Source organism: Lynx rufus, unplaced genomic scaffold, assembly GCF_022079265.1.
Source record: "Lynx rufus isolate CCGP_SWC_20201006 ecotype Redwood Valley unplaced genomic scaffold, mLynRuf1.p SCAF_2, whole genome shotgun sequence".
Taxonomy (NCBI): Eukaryota; Metazoa; Chordata; class Mammalia; order Carnivora; family Felidae; genus Lynx; species Lynx rufus.
In genome coordinates, this window is record NW_025814834.1 from 147,413,970 (window position 1) to 147,433,976 (window position 20,007).

At 35.1% G+C, this 20,007-nt stretch overlaps 1 protein-coding gene across 4 annotated transcripts in view; it reads right to left on the bottom strand.

Moving 5' to 3' along the window:
* PKN2 (protein kinase N2) overlaps nt 1-20,007 on the bottom strand; it is a 129,645-nt gene that overhangs the window by 49,004 nt on the left and 60,634 nt on the right. For all 4 annotated transcript variants that reach the window (XM_047083681.1, XM_047083679.1, XM_047083680.1 and 1 more), the window contains exons 3-6: nt 14,441-14,595; nt 6,552-6,669; nt 6,099-6,244; nt 5,794-6,007 (exon numbers count right to left, since the gene is read on the bottom strand). In XM_047083681.1, coding sequence (XP_046939637.1) covers nt 5,794-6,007; nt 6,099-6,244; nt 6,552-6,669; nt 14,441-14,595 — 633 coding nt within the window. The remainder of the gene's footprint in view (nt 1-5,793; nt 6,008-6,098; nt 6,245-6,551; nt 6,670-14,440; nt 14,596-20,007) is intronic.

Below are 20,007 nucleotides of genomic sequence, written 5' to 3' on the forward strand. Positions count from 1 at the left end.
AAGTTGGAGGGGAAGCTTCAGTTTTTATGTTTGTTAGGCTATGGAAATATTCTGTAACTATAAAGTGTTAAAACAGATTAAATAGATATTATTTTAATTTTAATTCAAAAGAAACAACTTGTTGTGTTTGTGTGTTTTATTTCCTTTTTTGTTGTTAAACTGGCAAACTTAGCTCATTTCCATTGTAAATGTTTAGCTGTAAAAGTCATCCTGGGGAAACTGGAAACATCTGGTCACTACTTCAAACCCTGGTAGCTTATTAAATATTTTAGTAATTTCAATATATTAGGAGATGACAATGCTCAGCACCTGCTTTCATTTAGGAAAAAGAAACCTGGAGGGATTTAAGAACTTTAGTAAGCATCTAGAAGTTTCTTTCCTTTATGAGGTGACACAGTTGCAATTGTGTGTAACCATATTAGAAATACTTTAAAATATTTTACTTTCATAACCCACAATATGAAATTTTTAAAACAAGCAATCCAAGAAGTAAATGTCTGTATTCATAAGCAGTAGCTATGAATTCCATTAGAACAAGTAAATGTTTTTTTTAATGTTCTGAAAAAACTATTTTATATCCATTTTACTAATTCAGCATTTCATCTTGGTACAACTGAGTAATGAAGGTATCTTCTTTCATAAAAACAAGTAAAAGTCTCAAAATGTGGACCAAAAATTCAATTATACCTTATTTCAAAGTAGCACCAAATTTGCAAATTTCAATTTTTATTCATACAACCACAAAAGAAATCAGAATATAAATGAGACAAACCACAAATAGCATGTAGTGAAAAACTCAGGAGGGTAAATGTTCCTACTACTTATCCAATATAATTCTTCATTGTGTATAATCCTTTATTAAGACCAACAGTATTTCTCTTTCTAGTTACTCTGTCTTTAGCTTAAGGTTCAACATGAATTCATTAAAAGGTTCAGTAGGAATTTAAAATACTATTTTTAAAAACCAAAATGTCTTGGGGTGTCTGGGTGGCTCAGTCGGTTAAGTGTCTGACTTCGGCTCAGGTCAAGATCTCGCGGTTCGTGAGTTTGAGTCCCGCGTCAGGCTCTGTGCTGACATCTCAGAGCCTGGGGAGCCTGATTCGGATTCTGTGTCTCCCTCTCTCTCTGCCCCTTGCCTGCTTGCACTCTCTCTCTCTCAAAAATAAACATAAAAAAAAATTAAAAAAAAAACCCAAAATGTCTTAAGAACTATAAGATACTTCCCTTTATGCTGACAATTTACATCCCTTTGAATAAAGTTCAGTAAGGCAATGAAGAACAGGAAAAGAGAATGGAAGAGGTTAGAGTTGGGGAGAGAAGTCAACAAGAATAGAAAGGGAAAAAAAATTCCAGCTGTATCAGATGTTTTTTAAAACATGGCTTTATTACTTTTCTAGAAATATTGTTGATTTCCAAATATTTGACAACCATATTTTAATCAATGAATCATTCAAAAATTCTAAAATATTATTAATGCATTCAGCACTGAGTCATACGATGGCAAAACTTAAGTGCAGTTCCTTCCTTATTGTCAAATAATCTTTACCAAGTTTCTCCTTAAACTATAAATATCCTGTGCTAGGGGCTAGAATTACATGTAGGCAGACAACAAAGTCTTTGTTCTTCACAGGTCTATATTCCAGTTTTGATTTTAAAAAATACAGTAAGAAGATGGATAACAAGGCAGATATTAAACAGGGACTGTGCACAAACCAGTTTAACTGTGATAGAAGATTCATAATAGGAGTTACAGAAGATGTGACTAGAATGATAAACACTTTAATAAATATTTAAAACTTTTAAAATAAAATGGAGCATTCTGACCAAAGATTCCCAAGCTTTCTTGTTTCATGGTACCCTAGTGTACCAATTTTTTCACTGTGCTCCTAGTCTGAAAGATATACCTAACAGTTCTGTTTCATAGAATATTGTAATCAATTAATAACTATAAAAACAATACACATAACTTGAAAGAAAAGGTAATCTTATTTCATTCGTAAATAACCATAGTTATTTCCTAATGGGATGTTTACACTGAGCACTGTACAACTTCTCAAACTCTGGAATTACACTGGAAACCGCCACCTTCTTTTCTACTCCATGTTGATTTTCACATGGTATTTATTGTATCACAGCAATGCAGGAAAACCCTGTTTCATCAACATTTATGACTTCACTCGAAGCACCATCTCCTGCTAAAACTAGAACTACTTTGAGCTAGTAATTTAAATGGTGACTGTAGGACATGAAGTAACACTTTACTTTGAGGGCTTCCCTCAAAAAAGTTAAAATATCCTGTTGTACTCTGTTTATTCATTCTGGCATCCCAGGATACCTCAGATTTAGAAACTCAATTTGGTAACTGCAGGTTTAGACTGATCCTATTAGTGGCAACAGCACAGTTTAACTATAAATTTGTCCTTCAAGTTTTAATATAGAAGTCTGACATAAAACTGATTAATGATACCCAAAGCTACCAGAATGTGATAGCATGCTATGCAATTCTGAAGAACACTTTCACATCTTCAAAATACTCAATGACATTATTAAAGTAAAGCCCTTGTTGACATTCACATTCATATGGTAATTTAAGAATTTCCAGGGGTGAGAAGTCAATGTAACAAAAATGTCATAATCACATGGACCATAAAAACCTTTGTAGCTGATAGAGAAAACGGTGGGGCAACAAGGTCCTAAAGCAATTTCTCCACAGAAACACAGGAAACAAACAAAACAACCAAAAATTAGCAAAAACTGTTAGAATCAAGTGTATGAGAAATGTGGAAGATAGTCAAAGGTTTACTGCAACCAAGCAAATGCTTACTTAAGAAAAACACAGTAAGTACTCAATAGGAGACTCTGTAGCACTTTAACTTACCCTTGCCTCATCTTCCTTCTACCCACATGGTTTGTTGATAATTTTCAAGACAGCAGTTGGAAAAGAAGACCTCATTCTCAAGGAAGTGTGGTTGCCTGTTTTGAATTTTTTTTTTTCAACGTTTTTATTTATTTTTGGGACAGAGAGAGACAGAGCATGAACGGGGGAGGGGCAGAGAGAGAGGGAGACACAGAATCGGAAACAGGCTCCAGGCTCTGAGCCATCAGCCCAGAGCCTGACGCGGGGCTCGAACTCACGGACCGCGAGATCGTGACCTGGCTGAAGTCGGACGCTTAACCGACTGCGCCACCCAGGCGCCCCTGTGGTTGCCTGCTTTGAATGAACTGAGGGCTCTCTGATGAACTAACACAAAAGTGTGCCTTAAAAAAAAATTGTTTTTTGCCTTACTAGGAAATCTCTCAGGGCAGAGAAATAGCTAAGTGGAAGGCATTTAAAGGCAAATAAACCAGTCATTGCAACCTGAGGCAAAAGATATCAATTGGGACAAACAAGATATCCCAAAGAGTCTTGGAGGAGAACATAGGGAGTGGGATGTTTTGGGGAGTAAGGGCTTTGCAGTATTTCCACTGAGAAACTAGAAGGCTAGAGAGAAAAGGAGGCATCCTCAGAAAAGGCCTGAGAAAGTCCTAAGTTCTCACATCTGGCTGATCTTCAAGTTTTGTGCCAGCAAAGGCAGAGTTGTAAGATGCCTGGGTGACTGTTGGGGGTATGCCCCCAACACACAAACACAGAGCCCAGCTACAAAGACAGGCAATTTTTTTTCTTTCTGCCTGCATGCATGAAAAGAAATGTCTGTTAAAACACTAGCTGACCACTAGTCTTAATAAAGACTTCAGTGACCATACATGACAACAACTACAGTGTTTACAAAATCATTTATAAAAGCCCCTAAAAAACTATATCCCACACAAACAACAAGAAATTCTAGAGAAAGGGAGTGTCTTCCAGAGTTACACATTATAATATTCACAACATCCAGTTTTCAATCAAAAATTAAGATGCAACCTGGAAAATAAGGAGTATGGCTGGGGTGCCTGGGTAGCTCAGTCGGTTAAGCGTCCGACTTTGGCTCAGGTCATGATCTCGCGGTCCGTGAGTTCGAGCCCCGCGTCGGGCTCTGTGCTGACAGCTCAGAGCCTGGAGCCTGTTTTGGATTCTGTGTCTCCCCTTCACTCTCTCTATCCTCCCCTGCTTGCGTTCTGTCTCTGTCTCTCTCAAAAATAAATTAAATTAAAAAAAAAAAAAGAGTACAGCTAATTGACAAGAAAGGCAGAAATTAATAGAAACTGATGAAGCCAAGACACTGGATCTATTAGACAAGGACTTCATATCAACTGTCTTACATATTGTCAAGGACCTACAAAACAAAACAAAACAAGAACAAAACCAAAACCAAAACCAAAACCAAACAAAAGAAAGGAGAATGGTGTTTTAACAAATAGAGAATATTAATGAAGACATAGAATTTATCAATAAGAGCCAAATGAAAGCACAATACTAAAATTTTTAAAATTTACTAGAAAATTGCAATAGATTTGAGCAGGCAGAAGAACTGGCAAACTTAAAGACAGGTAAATTAAAAGCACCCAGTCATAGGAGCAGAGAGAAAAAAAAAAAAAGAAAAGTGAATATAATTCCATGTTATTTGAAGCCAATGGGTAATAAAGAACATTGCATGAAGAGATATACTGATAAAAAAATTACAGCTTTTTATAATAGGAAAATAGAAACAAGAAGATGAAATCACATTTTTAAAGAGCTGAAAAGGGAAAAAAAGTGAAAGGGCAGAAAAAGATATTCAGTGCAAATAGTAATAAGGAAAAGACAGTTGAGGGAGCTACGCTAATATCAGACAAAATAGACCTTCAATTCAAGATTCTTACAGGAGATAAAACAGGACATCATATTTTGATAGAAGAGTCAATCCATCAAGAAGATATAAAAATTATAAACATAAGTGCACTTCACAGCAGAGCCCAAAAATACATGAAGCAAACATTTACATAATTAAAAGGAGAAATAGGCACAAAAAATAACTGAGACTTCACTAACTGACTTTCAGTAATGGACCTACTAGAATAGCAATAATAAAAAAAAAAAAAAAAGAAAAGGAAAATATCAAGTGTTGGGTAAGGATGTGTGCTCTTAAGAACATAAAATGATGCTGCAGCCACTGTGGCAAATAGGTGACCATGCCTCAAAAATATAAACATAAAATTACACATGACCTGGTACTTACATTCCTAGGTATACACCCAAAATAAACGAAAACAGGTGTTCAGACAAAAACCTGAACAAAAATGTTCATAACAACACTATTCACAATAGTCATAAGGTGGAAACAACCCAAATGTCCATCAATTAATAAATGGATAAACAAAACTTAGTATATACCCACATATAATTGAGAACTATTTACCATAAAAAGGAATGAAGTACTGATACATTCTACAAGGACAAACCTTGAGAACAGTACACTAAGTGAAAGAAACCAGACACAGAGGCCAAAAATTATATACTTCCATTTATAGGAAATATCTAGAATAGACAAATCTACGGAGACAGAAAACCAACAGTGGCTGTCAGAAGCTGTGGGAATGGGGAGTAACTACTTAATGGGTACGGGGTTTCCTTTTGGGATGATGAAAATGTTCTGGAACTACATGATGGTGATAGTTTTGCAACACCATAAATATAGTAAATACTTCTAAATTGTATATTTTTAAATGGCTAAAATAATAAAGTTTACGTTATGTGTATTTTATCACAGTATTTTAAACATCTGTGCATACTTCTTAAAAGTATTCATACTTTTTATTCATTTATTAAACCAGGACCCGACGTACACACAAAAAAAGTGCACCCAAAACAATTAGGAGATGTATGCAACCTACCTGTTAGTGCTGCTGGTTTGGACAGTGTACTATATTGGTTCTGTGTAGATATCATACTTTGACGTGGACTTAGTGTTGGTGATGCAACAAGTGAAAGCTCCTCAATGATAATACTGCTTTTGGGGTGATTCTTGGGGAGTTCGTTTAATCTTTGCTCTAATGAATACTTTAAAAGGTCCAACTTCTGACTTGATTCATTAAATCTTGCTTGGGCCTTGAACAGGGAAAAGACAATTGTTGTCATTTAAATAATTACATTCTTTGAAAAATGTATTTATTAAGTTAAAATATTTATTTAAAATTACTTCTGAAAGTGCTTTTCTGTCTGTTACTTTTCCTGAGCCAAGTAATTTCATTACATTCTTTGCACCTTCTGCTACTGCAAATTCTATCCTAAAATGATGCCTTAATTCTTCCATCCGAAGTTCAAGAGGACTTATGACAGGTTTTGCTAGAGGGGGGAGAAAAAAAATGCAATTGAACCATTTATTTGGTATTTTCATATACAGTGATTAAAACTCATGAAAAAGAAATGAATTCTTACAATGTAAGAGAAAAATTAGTTAAGTAAGTAAACACTGAAGTAATACTTAATAGATACAATGTTGAAATAAAGAGCCTTCCATTTTAGCCATCAAAACTCAAGGACATAAGGCCTCCTCCTCCTTAATTCTGAACCACTGCTTCTCTACTACATGATATTTATTAAGCACTATAAGCCCATAATAATACATGACAATTTATCTCTATTCCATCACCATTATCAAAAGCCAATTCATTGGTCTGGACTGCCTGAAGAATCTGCATTCGTATCACTTCTATTTTTGTCTTGCTGTCCTGGAGCAGCTGCTGAGCTGTGCCATGGAGTTTCCGATCCTATTAAAATAAGTTTGAAAAGGTAAGCATATGAAAAGACAAACAGAACATTTTCACAGCTTCTAAGTAAGATAAAACGATTATCAGCAAGTGAAAAAACAGAGTTAAAAGAGCACACTGTAAGCGCTATAATAGATACACTTGTAGATACATTTATTTTAAAAGCCATCGAACGAAACAGCTATAAATGAGAAAAACGACTTCATTTAGTTAAGACAATTTGTGAGAAAGCAAGTAAATCTTATTACTGTTTTAAAGAATTCCAAATTCACATTTGTAATTTTCTCTGCTTTACACAAAATATAAAGGATTTTTTCACACTATGTTCAATAATTCTCAGAAGCATTGCATGTGACAGACACCTCAGTGACTAAACCTAAATATTTTAGAAAATCTCTTCCTCTCTCATAACATTACAGTTAAATTCTTATGAAGCTTCATATATGTAGGGAAATTTTTAAAGTAACTAATCATAGGGGCGCCTGGGTGGCGCAGTCGGTTAAGCGTCCGACTTCAGCCAGGTCACGATCTCGCGGTCCAGGAGTTCGAGCCCCGCGTCAGGCTCTGGGCTGATGGCTCAGAGCCTGGAGCCTGTTTCCGATTCTGTGTCTCCCTCTCTCTCTGCCCCTCCCCCGTTCATGCTCTGTCTCTCTCTGTCCCAAAAATAAATAACGTTGAAAAAAAAAAAAATTAAAAAAAAAAAAATTTAAAGTAACTAATCATAGATGGTATTTGTGTTCCCTTAAATCTGATAAAGGAAACAGGAAATAGCATTTGTCAACACTGGTGAGATAATAAGAAAGGTCCCTTGACACTCTTGAATGTCAAAAAAAAACCAAGACATTCTCAATAAAGCAAAGGAGGAAATTATAGTGAATAAACTTCTGTTATCTCTTAAAACTTCAAGAAAGGTCCAGAATTAAGTGAAATAATGTTACTGTCATACCAGTTTAATTCTAACAACAATGACTGTTACTGACAGACAGTAACAAAAAACTTACCATTTTAGGAATTGTGGTCTGCTAAATAATGATCCACCCAAAGATGTCCATGTCTTAATCCCAGAACCTTACGAATGTTACATAGCAAAGGGAAACTAAAATAGCAGATGGAATTAAGGTTGTTAATCATTCAACCTTAAAATGTAGAGATTATTTCTAGTTGGGCCCAAAGTAATTATAAGTCTCCTTAAATGTGGAAGAGAAAGGCAGAAAAGGAGGGCAGAGTAATATGAGAAGAAATGGACCCACTGTTTTTGGCTTCAAAGACAGAGAAGAAGGCCATAAGCCAAGGAATGTGGGCAGCCTCTAGATGCTAGAAAGAACAAAGAAACAAATTCTCTTCTCCATCCTTCAGAAGGGAATGCAGCTCTGCCCATGCCTTGATTTTAGCTCAGTGACATCCGTTTGAGACTTTTCAATTACAAAATTGTAAAATAATAAATTTGTATTAAGCTACTAAATTTATGATAATTTGTTGCAGGAACCATAGAAAACTAATACAGCATTTTTTCCCAAAAGTTTCATATGCAACAAGTAACAGAAATTAAAACCATCTGCTGCTTAGATTGTTATATTAATTGTCAAAGTCTAGGAGGCTTCAATCCACAAAAAAATGATAAAACTATGCATCAAGTTAGAAAGTACTTATTCAAAAGAAAAGCCGATTGTTGCTTACTATTTAAGCATCTCTAGTTTTATCACTATGGCAGTCAGTACTGATTTGCAAATAAAATAGGATACAATCAACCTATATTCTCTAGAAGAGTTCAAGACTAGAAGCTAAGAGACAAGCATCAGATGTGCAGCATCATTTCAATAGAAACACACACACAGAGTCTATTATGACACTGAATAAAAGAGGAGGAAGGAGATGTGGGGTAGGAAAGATAATATTGCTATTATATACGGGAAAAAAAAGAAAGTGAACATATTTTATGTTAAGCACCAAACAAGGTTAATATACAGTGGGAGAAAAAGAATTTGCAAATTTATGAATTCTTCTTCCATTTCTTTCCTGCTCCTAAGGCCAGTCAATTTAAGAAAGACCTCTAGTCAGATTTCATTCTTTATTAAATATTTAGATTTCACACCAAGGAGTTGAGCCAAATAATCTACTAAGTCTCTTAAATATCATTTTACACCATGAAGTGTACACACATACACACACGCACACGCACACACACACACTGCATTTGTTAATTATGCTTTACCATTAAAGATACTTGCTTGAGTTTGCTGCTTGGCTATGACTAATTACATGCTTTTATGAATATACCTATTCACCCTTCAAATTTAAAATGAAAATACTTTTATTTTAATTCCTCCTCCTTTCCACTATTAAGTACATCAGAAAAACTGAAGATTTGAAACAGCTTTTCTATTCCTTTGAGAACTTATTGGAGTAAGAAAAAAACTTAGTATTCCAAAGCTCCTAATTTAGTGGGGTAAATATGTTTTGCAATCAGATAGACTGGGCCCCAAATCTTACTGTACTTTTAAACCTGGGCTTGTTAACCTATCTTCTGCAAGATTCAGGTTTCTTGCATAAATTACACAAATGGGGATACCATTCTTTAAAATATGAAGCTTTTGTAAGCACTAAATAAAACTAAAATCATATTGCCTAGCACATGATTGGCATTAAAAATGTCCCCTTTTAGAGCAATAAAAATGATTATCTTATTTCAATGAAATCCTAATATAAATGAATAACTATTAACAAACTATTTAATGCTATGCTTTTCAATCGAGCTACTCCTTTTATTATTTAATCAGTATATGAGAAGACAGAAGTCATTTACTTCTTTGGAAATACTTTAACTATTTCAATTCAACATGTAAAGAAGAGCATTTTTAGTTCATTTTAAAAGTAATTGAATTTTCCCAGACTTTTGGAAGAGCTGCACAGATGTCAAAGTATGATGAAGGCTTTTAAAACTGACACTGGATATTACCTGTCACAGGCGATTTATAGTTACTACACGTCAGTCTTATGCTTTCCAGCATTCAATAAATTTTTAATGTCAGTTTTATGCTTCTAGGCATTCAATGGATTTTTACTGAGCACCTAATATATATTCAAGGCAAGAGACAAGGTAGGTCCAAAGTATAAGAATTGGTTTAGGCATTAGAGAAATACTGGCTTTTATGTTAATTAAGGCTTTGGAAAGATTTTTATGTTTGTTAGGTTGAATCATATGAAAATGCCAATATCTGACTAATTTTGAACTAAAAAGAACAATGTTACATGGTTTATATTAGTAATTAGCACTCTATAATGTCTGATAGTTATATTTCAATCATAAGTTAAAAAATTTGTAATATTTTCAAATTATATAATTTATTTTATAAAACAAATATTGTTTTGCATGTCATAGTGGGCCATTATAACAAATACACTCCATCACACAGATTTCAGAAATAAGTAAACCAATAATTATTCTTATTTTTCCATCACATATTGATGGCTTATTTTGCATGTACTAAATGTTACATCCAGTGAAAATACAAAGATTAATCAGGATGGTACCCTATAAAACCTATAGTTTAATTGAACAGATACAGATAATTATTGTATGTATCAGAATGTTTAAAGTAGTCAAAGTAAATTCAAAGGAAGATGGGATCAATTTTCACTGAGGGAATCCAGAAAGGTTTTATGGGCTGTTAATACAGATGAGTCTGGACTATATCAAGACTGGACACTTAGGGGAGTGAGGCCTGGATATATGGTCAGGTATTTTCAAATGAGAAAAAGGTCTGAAAATACCTGGATACATTTTAAAAGGTTAAAAAGAACCCCATATTTTAATAAATAGTTCATTTGCCATCTGAAAACATCAGTGGAAAACATCTCTTCAACATGTCTTATCAAAGCCCTCATATTATTCTGAAAACCAATGGAGTTACTTAGAGTCATGAAATTTACATTTTAATGTTGATAAAGATTATAAAGATGTAAACTATGGTAGTAGTAAAGCAGGGAAAGAGATAGGAGAGATGGAGGCTGCCATATACACATATATATGTATATATATGTATACGTAATCTTTTTTTTTTTTTTTAGAGACAGAGACAGAGAGAGAGAGAGAGGCAGAAGGAAGAGAGAGAATCTTAGGCTCCACGCACAGTGCAGTCTGATGTTTGGATCTCACAACTGTGAGATCATGACCTGAGCCGAAATCAAGTCTGACCTTAACCAACTGAGCCACCCAGGTGCCCCCAAAGGACTGCTATTTTACATAGGATAGTAGTAAAGAGCTCACTGAAGTGTCAGCATCTACCAGAAACTGTAATGGAGTGAGAGATGAAAGCATTTGGGAGAAGAGAAATCTAGGTAGAGACACAGTAAATGCAAGGCCTCTGAGGTAAGAGTGTGCTTGGTATGTTCAAGAGATAACAAAGAAGCCAATATAGCTTGTAATGAGAGAGAATGAAAGTGTTTTAGAGAAGATCAGAAGGTATCTAGGGTAAATCATGTATGAACTCGCAGAGCCACAATAAGGACTCTGGATTTTGTTCTAAGCATGCTAGAAAGCCAATGAAAGGTTTTGAACCAAGAGTGTGAAAATACATGGCTTGGCTTTTAAAGGACAACTCTGGCTATAATGTGTACTAGGGTGGCAATTTTGTCATACAGAATTCAATAACCAGAGTCTTCAAGATGATTTTTACCACCAAAATAAATTCATTATCCCTGTCCCTAAATTTGCTCCCCATTGTGAATTACCTATACTTATGAAGGGCACCACCATCCACCAATGTGCCCACATAACCAATCTAAAAATCATCTTTGACTCTGCTTTCTTCCTTATAGCCAGACACCACATATTTATTCTACCCAAACAGCTTCATTCTGTCTTCTTTGCTTTTACTGCTGTTACAAGAGGAATGAAGCATGTTTAACCTGGACCCCTACAGAAGCCTACTTAAACTTGCTGTCTATATACTGGACCCTTCTCTAATTAATTCTTCAAGTCTGAGAAAGATGAATGTGAACTTTCTTAACTTTAAATCTGATCATGTATTTACTGTCTAGAAGTCTTTCAGCAGCTCCATATATCTTATAAGATAGAATCTCAACTGCTTAATTTTGTCCAAAGTACTTTATAATCTAGTTTGTCTTTCAATTATGCTACACCTCTCACTACGCCTCACTCACTTAAAGCTCTACCAGTGAAAGGAAAAAAAGTCTTGTTGGAATCACTTGAAAGACTTTTCCCCAAAATAAATGTGCTTTTCTGGAGATTGAGATTTGTTTTTCCAAGAGGGCATGGCCTTCCACTGAAAATGACTGCTAGAGCTAATATTCTACCTACCTCAGATATGTTGGGAAAGAAATAGGTTAAGAGTTTCTGCTACAGCCATACAAAAGCACTTCTATTTCTTAGAATAAGCCATTCTATTCAACAGTTCCTTACTCTATCTGCTGGGTTTACCCATCATCTTCCCTAGAAAGTAATTCCCTTTTAAACTCCAAATCATCCTTAAAATCTCATGCTAAGACTTTAATGATTTCTTCTGGTAGTTAAGTGATCCTTACCCACTGTTTCTAAAGTAACTTGGACAAATCACTATTATATAATTATTTACAGGTGATATCTCCTTTTTGGACAGTAGGACTTTTGAAAGTGGAATATTACCTGTTAAGTACCTATTATAAGGCATAATTTTATTACATTCATACTCCAGAGGCCAGCTGTTAAGACCTTAATAAATTAATTAAATATTCCACATAACTTCAATTTACAATTTTCCCTAATCTCGTAGAGATATACTTTGACCTTTTGAGAGGTTTAAAGATGAGAAAGGAAAACAGCTAAGACCAAATCTAGACAGAAATAACTGGGAGGTCTACGTCAGAGACTACAGAAGCTGTTATATGCTCTGGACCTCCACCTGACCCCTTCCCTAATTAACTAATCTCCTAATTAAAAATAAAAGGCTATTGGAAAATAATCTTTTGTTTTAGCAGGATGCTCATAGTTCTGTTCATTTTGGACCTGTATTTATCATAAGTTATCTATTTGTTTTACTTTTAATATGTCCATAAACCTGTTCAATTTGGGGGTGGAATGGGCAATTACAGACCACTTTAAGAATAGTGAAACCTGTGGCCTTCTCATTCAGCCATTCATTCAAACACACTCCATTGTCCTTTAACTTCAAAGGGTTCATAAACATCTCAATCTAATCCATCAACTGTATATTTAAAAATCTTATTCTAGAGGGTGGTAGCTGGATAAATTTAAATATACCCATGCACTCACAACTCCAAGAACACTACTGCCTTAAAACAAAAAAGTCCAGGGGCGCCTGGGTGGCGCAGTCGGTTAAGCGTCCGACTTCAGCCAGGTCACGATCTCGCGGTCCGTGAGTTCGAGCCCCGCGTCAGGCTCTGGGCTGATGGCTCAGAGCCTGGAGCCTGTTTCCGATTCTGTGTCTCCCTCTCTCTCTCTGCCCCTCCCCCATTCATGCTCTGTCTCTCTCTGTCCCAAAAAAAACACAGAAAAAACAACATGCTATCATGTATTATATATCAAATAGAAAAAAATTGTATTTCTCTAAAGATAAAAGTTTATTTGAAATATGGCATATAATCTAATTTTAATTACTAGGCTTAAAAAATCTTACTTATTAACATATGCACATTTCTCTCTTTTCAGCATCTTCCCAGATTTCTTTGGGTGGGTAGGTAGGGTGCATAACTCCAAGTAAAAAATTCCACCCCTGCTCCTCCCCAATTTTAAATTCTTAAACGAAAACACACACACAAAAACCTCCCCAAACACAAATAACTTTAATTCTGAAATTACTTAAGAAATACCTATAAATATTAAAGAAACATTAATTTTCAGAGGCAAGATCTTTAAAATAATTTAGTTAAGAATACCAATGTAGATTTTATAATAAGTCCACCTTTCTAAGACTTTTTGGAAATTATAAAATTATAGAACCTTAGATTGGAAAGAACCTTTACAATAATCTGGTTCAGTGGTTCCCAACATTTTCTCTTCTACCTTATACCTCAGAACAAGGACACATTCTCATTAGTAACAACTGTTCCCCATAAAAATGATTCTCAGTGAGGAGTTACATGCCCATACCAGATTCCCCAAGAACTCACAGGTCTAGTCCAATCAGTACTGCTAGAATGTCCTGTCTTTTCATTTGTCCTTTCCTAAAAACCCATGATAGAGTGATAGAAAACTCATTAGAGCCTAAATTTTTAAAAGTAAACTTTTTGTCTTAGAACAATTTCAGATTCACAGAAAAGTTGCAAATAGGGATGGTCCTTTACTCACATAAGTAAATTTTTTCTTGATTGATTTTTGTAAGAGTAAGCAATTTTAAAAATATTACTTTAAAAACTATTTGTTTCCAACTTATTTTATTGTCAATACTTTCAAATTTGGAGGCTAAATTGGTCTTAGAAATCAAAAAACAGTGTTTAAACAGCAAAAGCACAGTAAGCACAAAAATGCTAAAACTGTGGCACTACACAGACCGTGAAAAGGATACTTGTTTACAGTGTAAGAGCTTACAGAAGAAGGCCGAGCACCTTGTTTGACCTCAGCTGTGAGCATGCACATCAGACGATCACATTTTTCATCCCTCTGTGCATGTTCACGAATGACTGTGAGGGTGCCGCAAGTACTGATGCTGGGGTCACAAATAAATTTTATCAGGTGGGTGAATTCACACGTATGGAACCTACAAATCATGAGGATTGACTGTATAGGTTTACATTTATAATTTATAGTACTTACCTTTGAAGAGCCATTTGAATACATCTGTATCATGTTCTCTGCACCTTGTTTTACTTTAAGTTCTATATCCAATTGTTTTTGTAAAGCCATCAATCTATTATTGCTAGTGGAACAACGAGGGTCACTGCTAGGGGTATCTGGAGTCCTTGGGCAATCTGTAAATTAAATAGTTATGTCAAAATTACTAGGACAAATTGCTGTTTAAAAATGAATGTTAATATCCTCAAAGAATAAAGAATTACAGGGTTTGAGATGAGCTTAATGTCACCTAAATGGAATCTCTTTATACTTACAGATAATGTAAGACTACAAGCCAAGAAAATGTTCAAGTAGAGTTGCAGGATCATCTGCCAGGGATATACTGAGTCTGAAACTGAATTAGAGCATCGCCCCAAGTTTTCTCAACACTATTATGTTTAAATTAAATTAATTTGACTAATCTATTCAAAATATCCAACAATTAAACTAAATCTCTACTCATTACCTGACTAGAGAGCAAAGCACATTTAAACATTATACAAATTCCTCTAAAGTAATTCTTTTTAAGTAGAACTAAGGATACTTCAAATATAATGCCAGCATTCTTTATAGTAATAATCTAAGCACATATATAAAGGACTTCACATTTTGTTTTCTATTAGGAGGATGTTCAGTCACAATGGAAAATGTTTCAAAGATACTGACTGATACCACACTGCTGGTAGGGGGATATACAAAAATTCAAGTCCATGGCTTCTCATAAAGCATACATGGTGCTTCTATTTTAAAACAAAAACAAAAACTTCAGCTAGAACCTTCTCATTATTTTGAATAATCCATTATCATTGAAATACTAATAATACATCATGAATACTAAAATTCATCATGTTGAAGTTCATTATTTTGTGTTTTATCTGCCCTAGGTCTCTTGTCTTAAAAAAAATAAGCTAGAAGACGAGAGTACTAGACCTGATTTAGTTATAAGTATTGGCAACCACTAGAAAACTGTCTAAACTGCAAGTTACTTAACCTTTGTGCTTCAGGGTTCCCTTCTCTCCTCTGCAATAAAAGATGATGTGACCAACTGATTTTAATGAGTATGTTTTATATTTGGCTTTCCATTCCTTCAAAAAATTCATTAGTTTAAGAACATTTCAACATAATTTGTTAACTGACTTGCAAAAATACAGGTGCTATGCTAAATAACGACATAAAATACAATTTTATCATTTATATACTATGTTACAAAGTGTACGTCCTGATGTAAGTGCTCTATAAACTCATCCATCCTCATAAATAGCCCTGTAATGAGCATTGCACCCATATTTCAGAAACAAACAAAAAAAAACAACAAAAAAAACTAGGGTACAGAGTAGTTAAGAAACTGGCCCAAGGTCATATATCTAGTAAGTTACTTCCATACCAAAGTCTACCTTAATAATTCCTGTGCTAAGCTGCTTTTTTGCCATTTAAAAACATTGTAAACAACTATGCTAGGTTCTGCGTGTGTGCATACTTACATATATGACAGTATAATCAGACACACAAATACATATATGTATGCATATTAATCTTAAATTTAAAATAACTTGAGACAGATATTATCCACATTTTACACATCAGGAAATAGGCAAAGTTGCACAATTACTGAACTGAGATTCAAATTCAAGAAAGGTTTCTACTGTAACTGAATTTCTTGCATTATAAATGAGCTGCTCCAAAAGGTGATTTTGTAGAGGACATATTCTTATAAAAAACTGATATTAAGTATAGACAACTTTTCAGATTAGGCTCACAAAAGAACTACTTAACATATTGCTATGGACAGAATATTTATGTGTCCCCAAAAACGCAAGTGTTGAAGCCCTAGTGTGATGGTATTGGGGGTGAGCCCTCTGGGAGGTAATTAGATCATTAGGATGCTCTTTCTCTGTCATGTAAGGATGCAGAGAAAACATGTTGCCTACAAACCAGGCAGAGGGCCATTACTAGAACTTTGCCCCTGCTGGCACTTTGATCTCAGTGTTCCCAGCCTCGAGAACCGTGAAAAACAAATGTCTGTTATTTAAGTCACCCCATCTATGGTATTTTGTTGAAGCAGCCTAAACTAAGACATACACACACATATATATAATAGTAGTTAAGAGTACCCAGGTTTGAATCTTAGTTTTGGAACTGAGATTCAGTACAAACCAGGTCATAGAAGGTAAGTTACTTAACAGCTCTGTGCCTCACTATCCTTACTGTTAAAAAAGTAAAAATAGCATCAAGCTCACAGGATTATTATGATTGAATAAGTTACATGTACAGAGCTTAGAAAAGGGCATGGTGCATGATATTCAATAAACATTAGCTAGTCATACTCATTGTATGAAGTATAAGCATATCTCCTGTTGAGGCCACAAATGAAATTCACATTAGTAATGACTGAACAGTTAAGTGTATTCAGATCGTGAATAATTAAGTTTTCTTTGTTTTTTTAAACGTTTCTTAACATAAATGATAAACGACTCTTGAAAGAAATCATAACCACATAAAATATGGCATACAAAGTTGATTTATAGTAAGCACATTTTAAAAAAGAACTGGGATGCATTCACAGAAGGCTCTCAGTTGAGAAAAGTGTGGAAATGTGTTATCTGTAAAATAGTTGATGGTATTTAGTTTAGGATGAGAAAGAGAAAGGATTCTTGTTAAATATCTGTCTATGAAAGAAACTGTCCACTTATAGAGAATTAGGGCAAGAGAATTAGAACAAATGGGTAAAGGTAGTGAGGGCAAAAATTTTATCACAGAATATAAAGAAATTCTTTACATTTTGAATTATTTAACACTGAAATAGTTCCATTAAAATGCAATAAAATCCTTGTCTCTGGAGGCATTTATACAGAAGCTAGATTATAATCTGTAAAGGATGCTGTATGAGAAATTATTGCACATTAAAATAGGTTGTACTAAGGCGGTGAATGATCCATTGATTCTAACAGTCTATGAATTTGTAACAGTATTATAATATCTAACACTATTTTTATAGAAAAGTATTGTCAGTTTTAATAAGGATTAGAAGAACATAAGAAATAATATAATGATTAGGAGTCTGGGCTCTGGAGGTCCGAATGCCTGGGTTAAAATCCTGTGGCTACTGCTTACTGGTGTGGTCTGGGTCATACATTTACATCTCTGTGTTGCAGTTTCCTCAGCCACAAATTGGGGGTTATTGTGAAGATAAAGCCTGTACAGTGCTTAGGCCAATGTTTAGGGCTCAATAAAATTACATGTCAGGGCACACAGTTAAGTAGCTGGTATTTCTGCTTATTTAATCTTTGAAGGAATTCACAAAGTTTTGTAATATAACCTCACTTTACAAATAAAAACAACCAAAACTTAATTCAAGTAATTTGCAAAAGTCAAAAAGTGTATCCCAAGGCAGAAATTTAACCTTAGATAGGTCTTGTTTTATAAAGCCCATTTTTTACTACTTTAGAAGTTAGAGAAACACTTTTCTGTCCTCCTCAGATTTCACCTATTTTTCCTTTTTTCTTAAAAAAAAATTTTTTTTTAACATTTATTTATTTTTGAGAGACAGAGAGATATAGCATGAGCAGGGGAGGAGCAGAGAGAGAGGGAGACACAGAATCCGAAGCAGGCTCCAGGCTCTGAGCTGTCAGCACAGAGCCTGATGTGGGGCTAGAACTCACAAACTGCGAGTTCATGACCTGAGCCGAAGTTGGATGCTTAACTGAATGAGCCACCCGGGCGCCCCTTTTTAAAAAAAAATTTTTTTAACATTTATTTATTTTTGAGAGACAGAGAGAGACACAACATGAGCAGGGGAGGGGAGGAGAGAGAGGGAAACAGAATCCAAAGCAGGCTCCACGCTCTGAGCTGTCAGCACAGAGCCTGGTTTTTCCTTTTGTTTGTTTGTTGTTGTTGTTTTTTTTAAAGTTTTTATTTATTTTGAGGGAGAGTGAGTGAGCATGAGTGGGGGAGAGTGAAGGGGACAGAGAGAATTCTAAGTAGGCTCCAGACTGTCAGCACAAACCCCGAGATCAAGACCTGTGCTGAAACCAAGAATCCAAGAGCTGGATGCTCAACCAACTGAACCACCCAGGCGCCCCAATCTATTTTTCCTTTTAATGAGCTACTTTTCTTCTCTCCAGTTTCCTTTTTTACAGGTTATGGTAAATTATAGCATTATAAAACATATGGTTGTGAGTATATTTGCTAAACACTTTTCTTCACATAAAACACATTTCAAAACAGGGGCGCCTGGGTGGTTCAGTTGGTTGAGCGTCCGACTTCGGCTCAGGTCACGATCTTGTGGTTTATGAGTTGTGAGTTCAGGCCCCGCGTAAGGCTCTGTGCTGACAGCTCAGAGCCTGGAGCCTGCTTCGGATTCTGTGTCTCCTTCTCTCTCTGCCCTTCCCCCACTTGTGCTCTGTCTCTGCCTATCAAAAATAAATAAATGTAAAAAAAAAAAAATTAAAAAAAAAACACATTTCAAAACAGCGCTTACTAGAATTCCCCATTAATGTTCTCTTCTTTCAAAAAAGGCAATTTTTAAAAATTTTGTAAGATGAAATTATTTTTCCACTCTAGGAACAGCAAATGTTGAATTTTTTTTTTTAAATAAAATGTTTATTTTTGAGAGAGAGGGCTGGGGAGGGGCAGAGAGAGACAGATACATAGAATCCAAAGCAGGTTCCAGGCTCTGAGCTGTCAGCACAGAGCCCGATGCGGGGCTCAAACTCACAAGCTGTGAGATCATGATGACCTGAGCCAAAGTCTGATGCTTCACCAACTGAGCCACCCAGGCACCCTTGAATCTATTCTTAAGTAGATAGTTCAGAGCCTGGAGCCTGCTTTGGATTCTGTGTCTCCCTCTCCCTCTGCCCCTCCCCTGCTTGCGGTCTGTTGGGCTCTCTCTCAAAAATAAATAAAAGCATTAAAAAATTAAAAAAAAAAACCAACTATATGTTATACAAACTCACTAAGAAGGCTTTAATATAATGTTTACATAGTAGAATCAGAGAGGTCCCAAATAAAGTCCCACCTTCCGAGCTAGGCATTAAAGGCTGTATGCTGACTAGGTCTAAGTTAACTTTCCATTACTGTTTTTCATCAAACTCTATGTTCACTTAAAAAAAAAAAATCTCTATCATCCCAGAATGCAATGCACTTGACTTCCTCCATACTACTGTTAACTCAGCTTAGGCATTACTTTTTTCTTTGCTAACCATACCCCAATCTGATCCCCTTTTTAATATGTTTTCAAAGCATAGCTTCTTCCCATATGTGTGTGTGTGTGTGTGTGTGTGTGTGTGTGTGTGTGTATATAATATAGTGTTACAATAATCTATTTTCATGTCTGTTTTCCCTCTGAGACTACAAGCATCTTCAGTGCTGGGACTTATACTTAGCTATTTTAATGGATGAGTTTAACACCAAATTAGATATAGAAAAATAGCAGATTACTCATGAAAAATAAGGAAGTTTAAAAATGAGGTGGGGGGAATACAAAATGAAAGATTAAAAGACACAGAGAGCAAAAAAAATCTAAATCTGTGTTTCAGGAGCAAAAAAGAAAA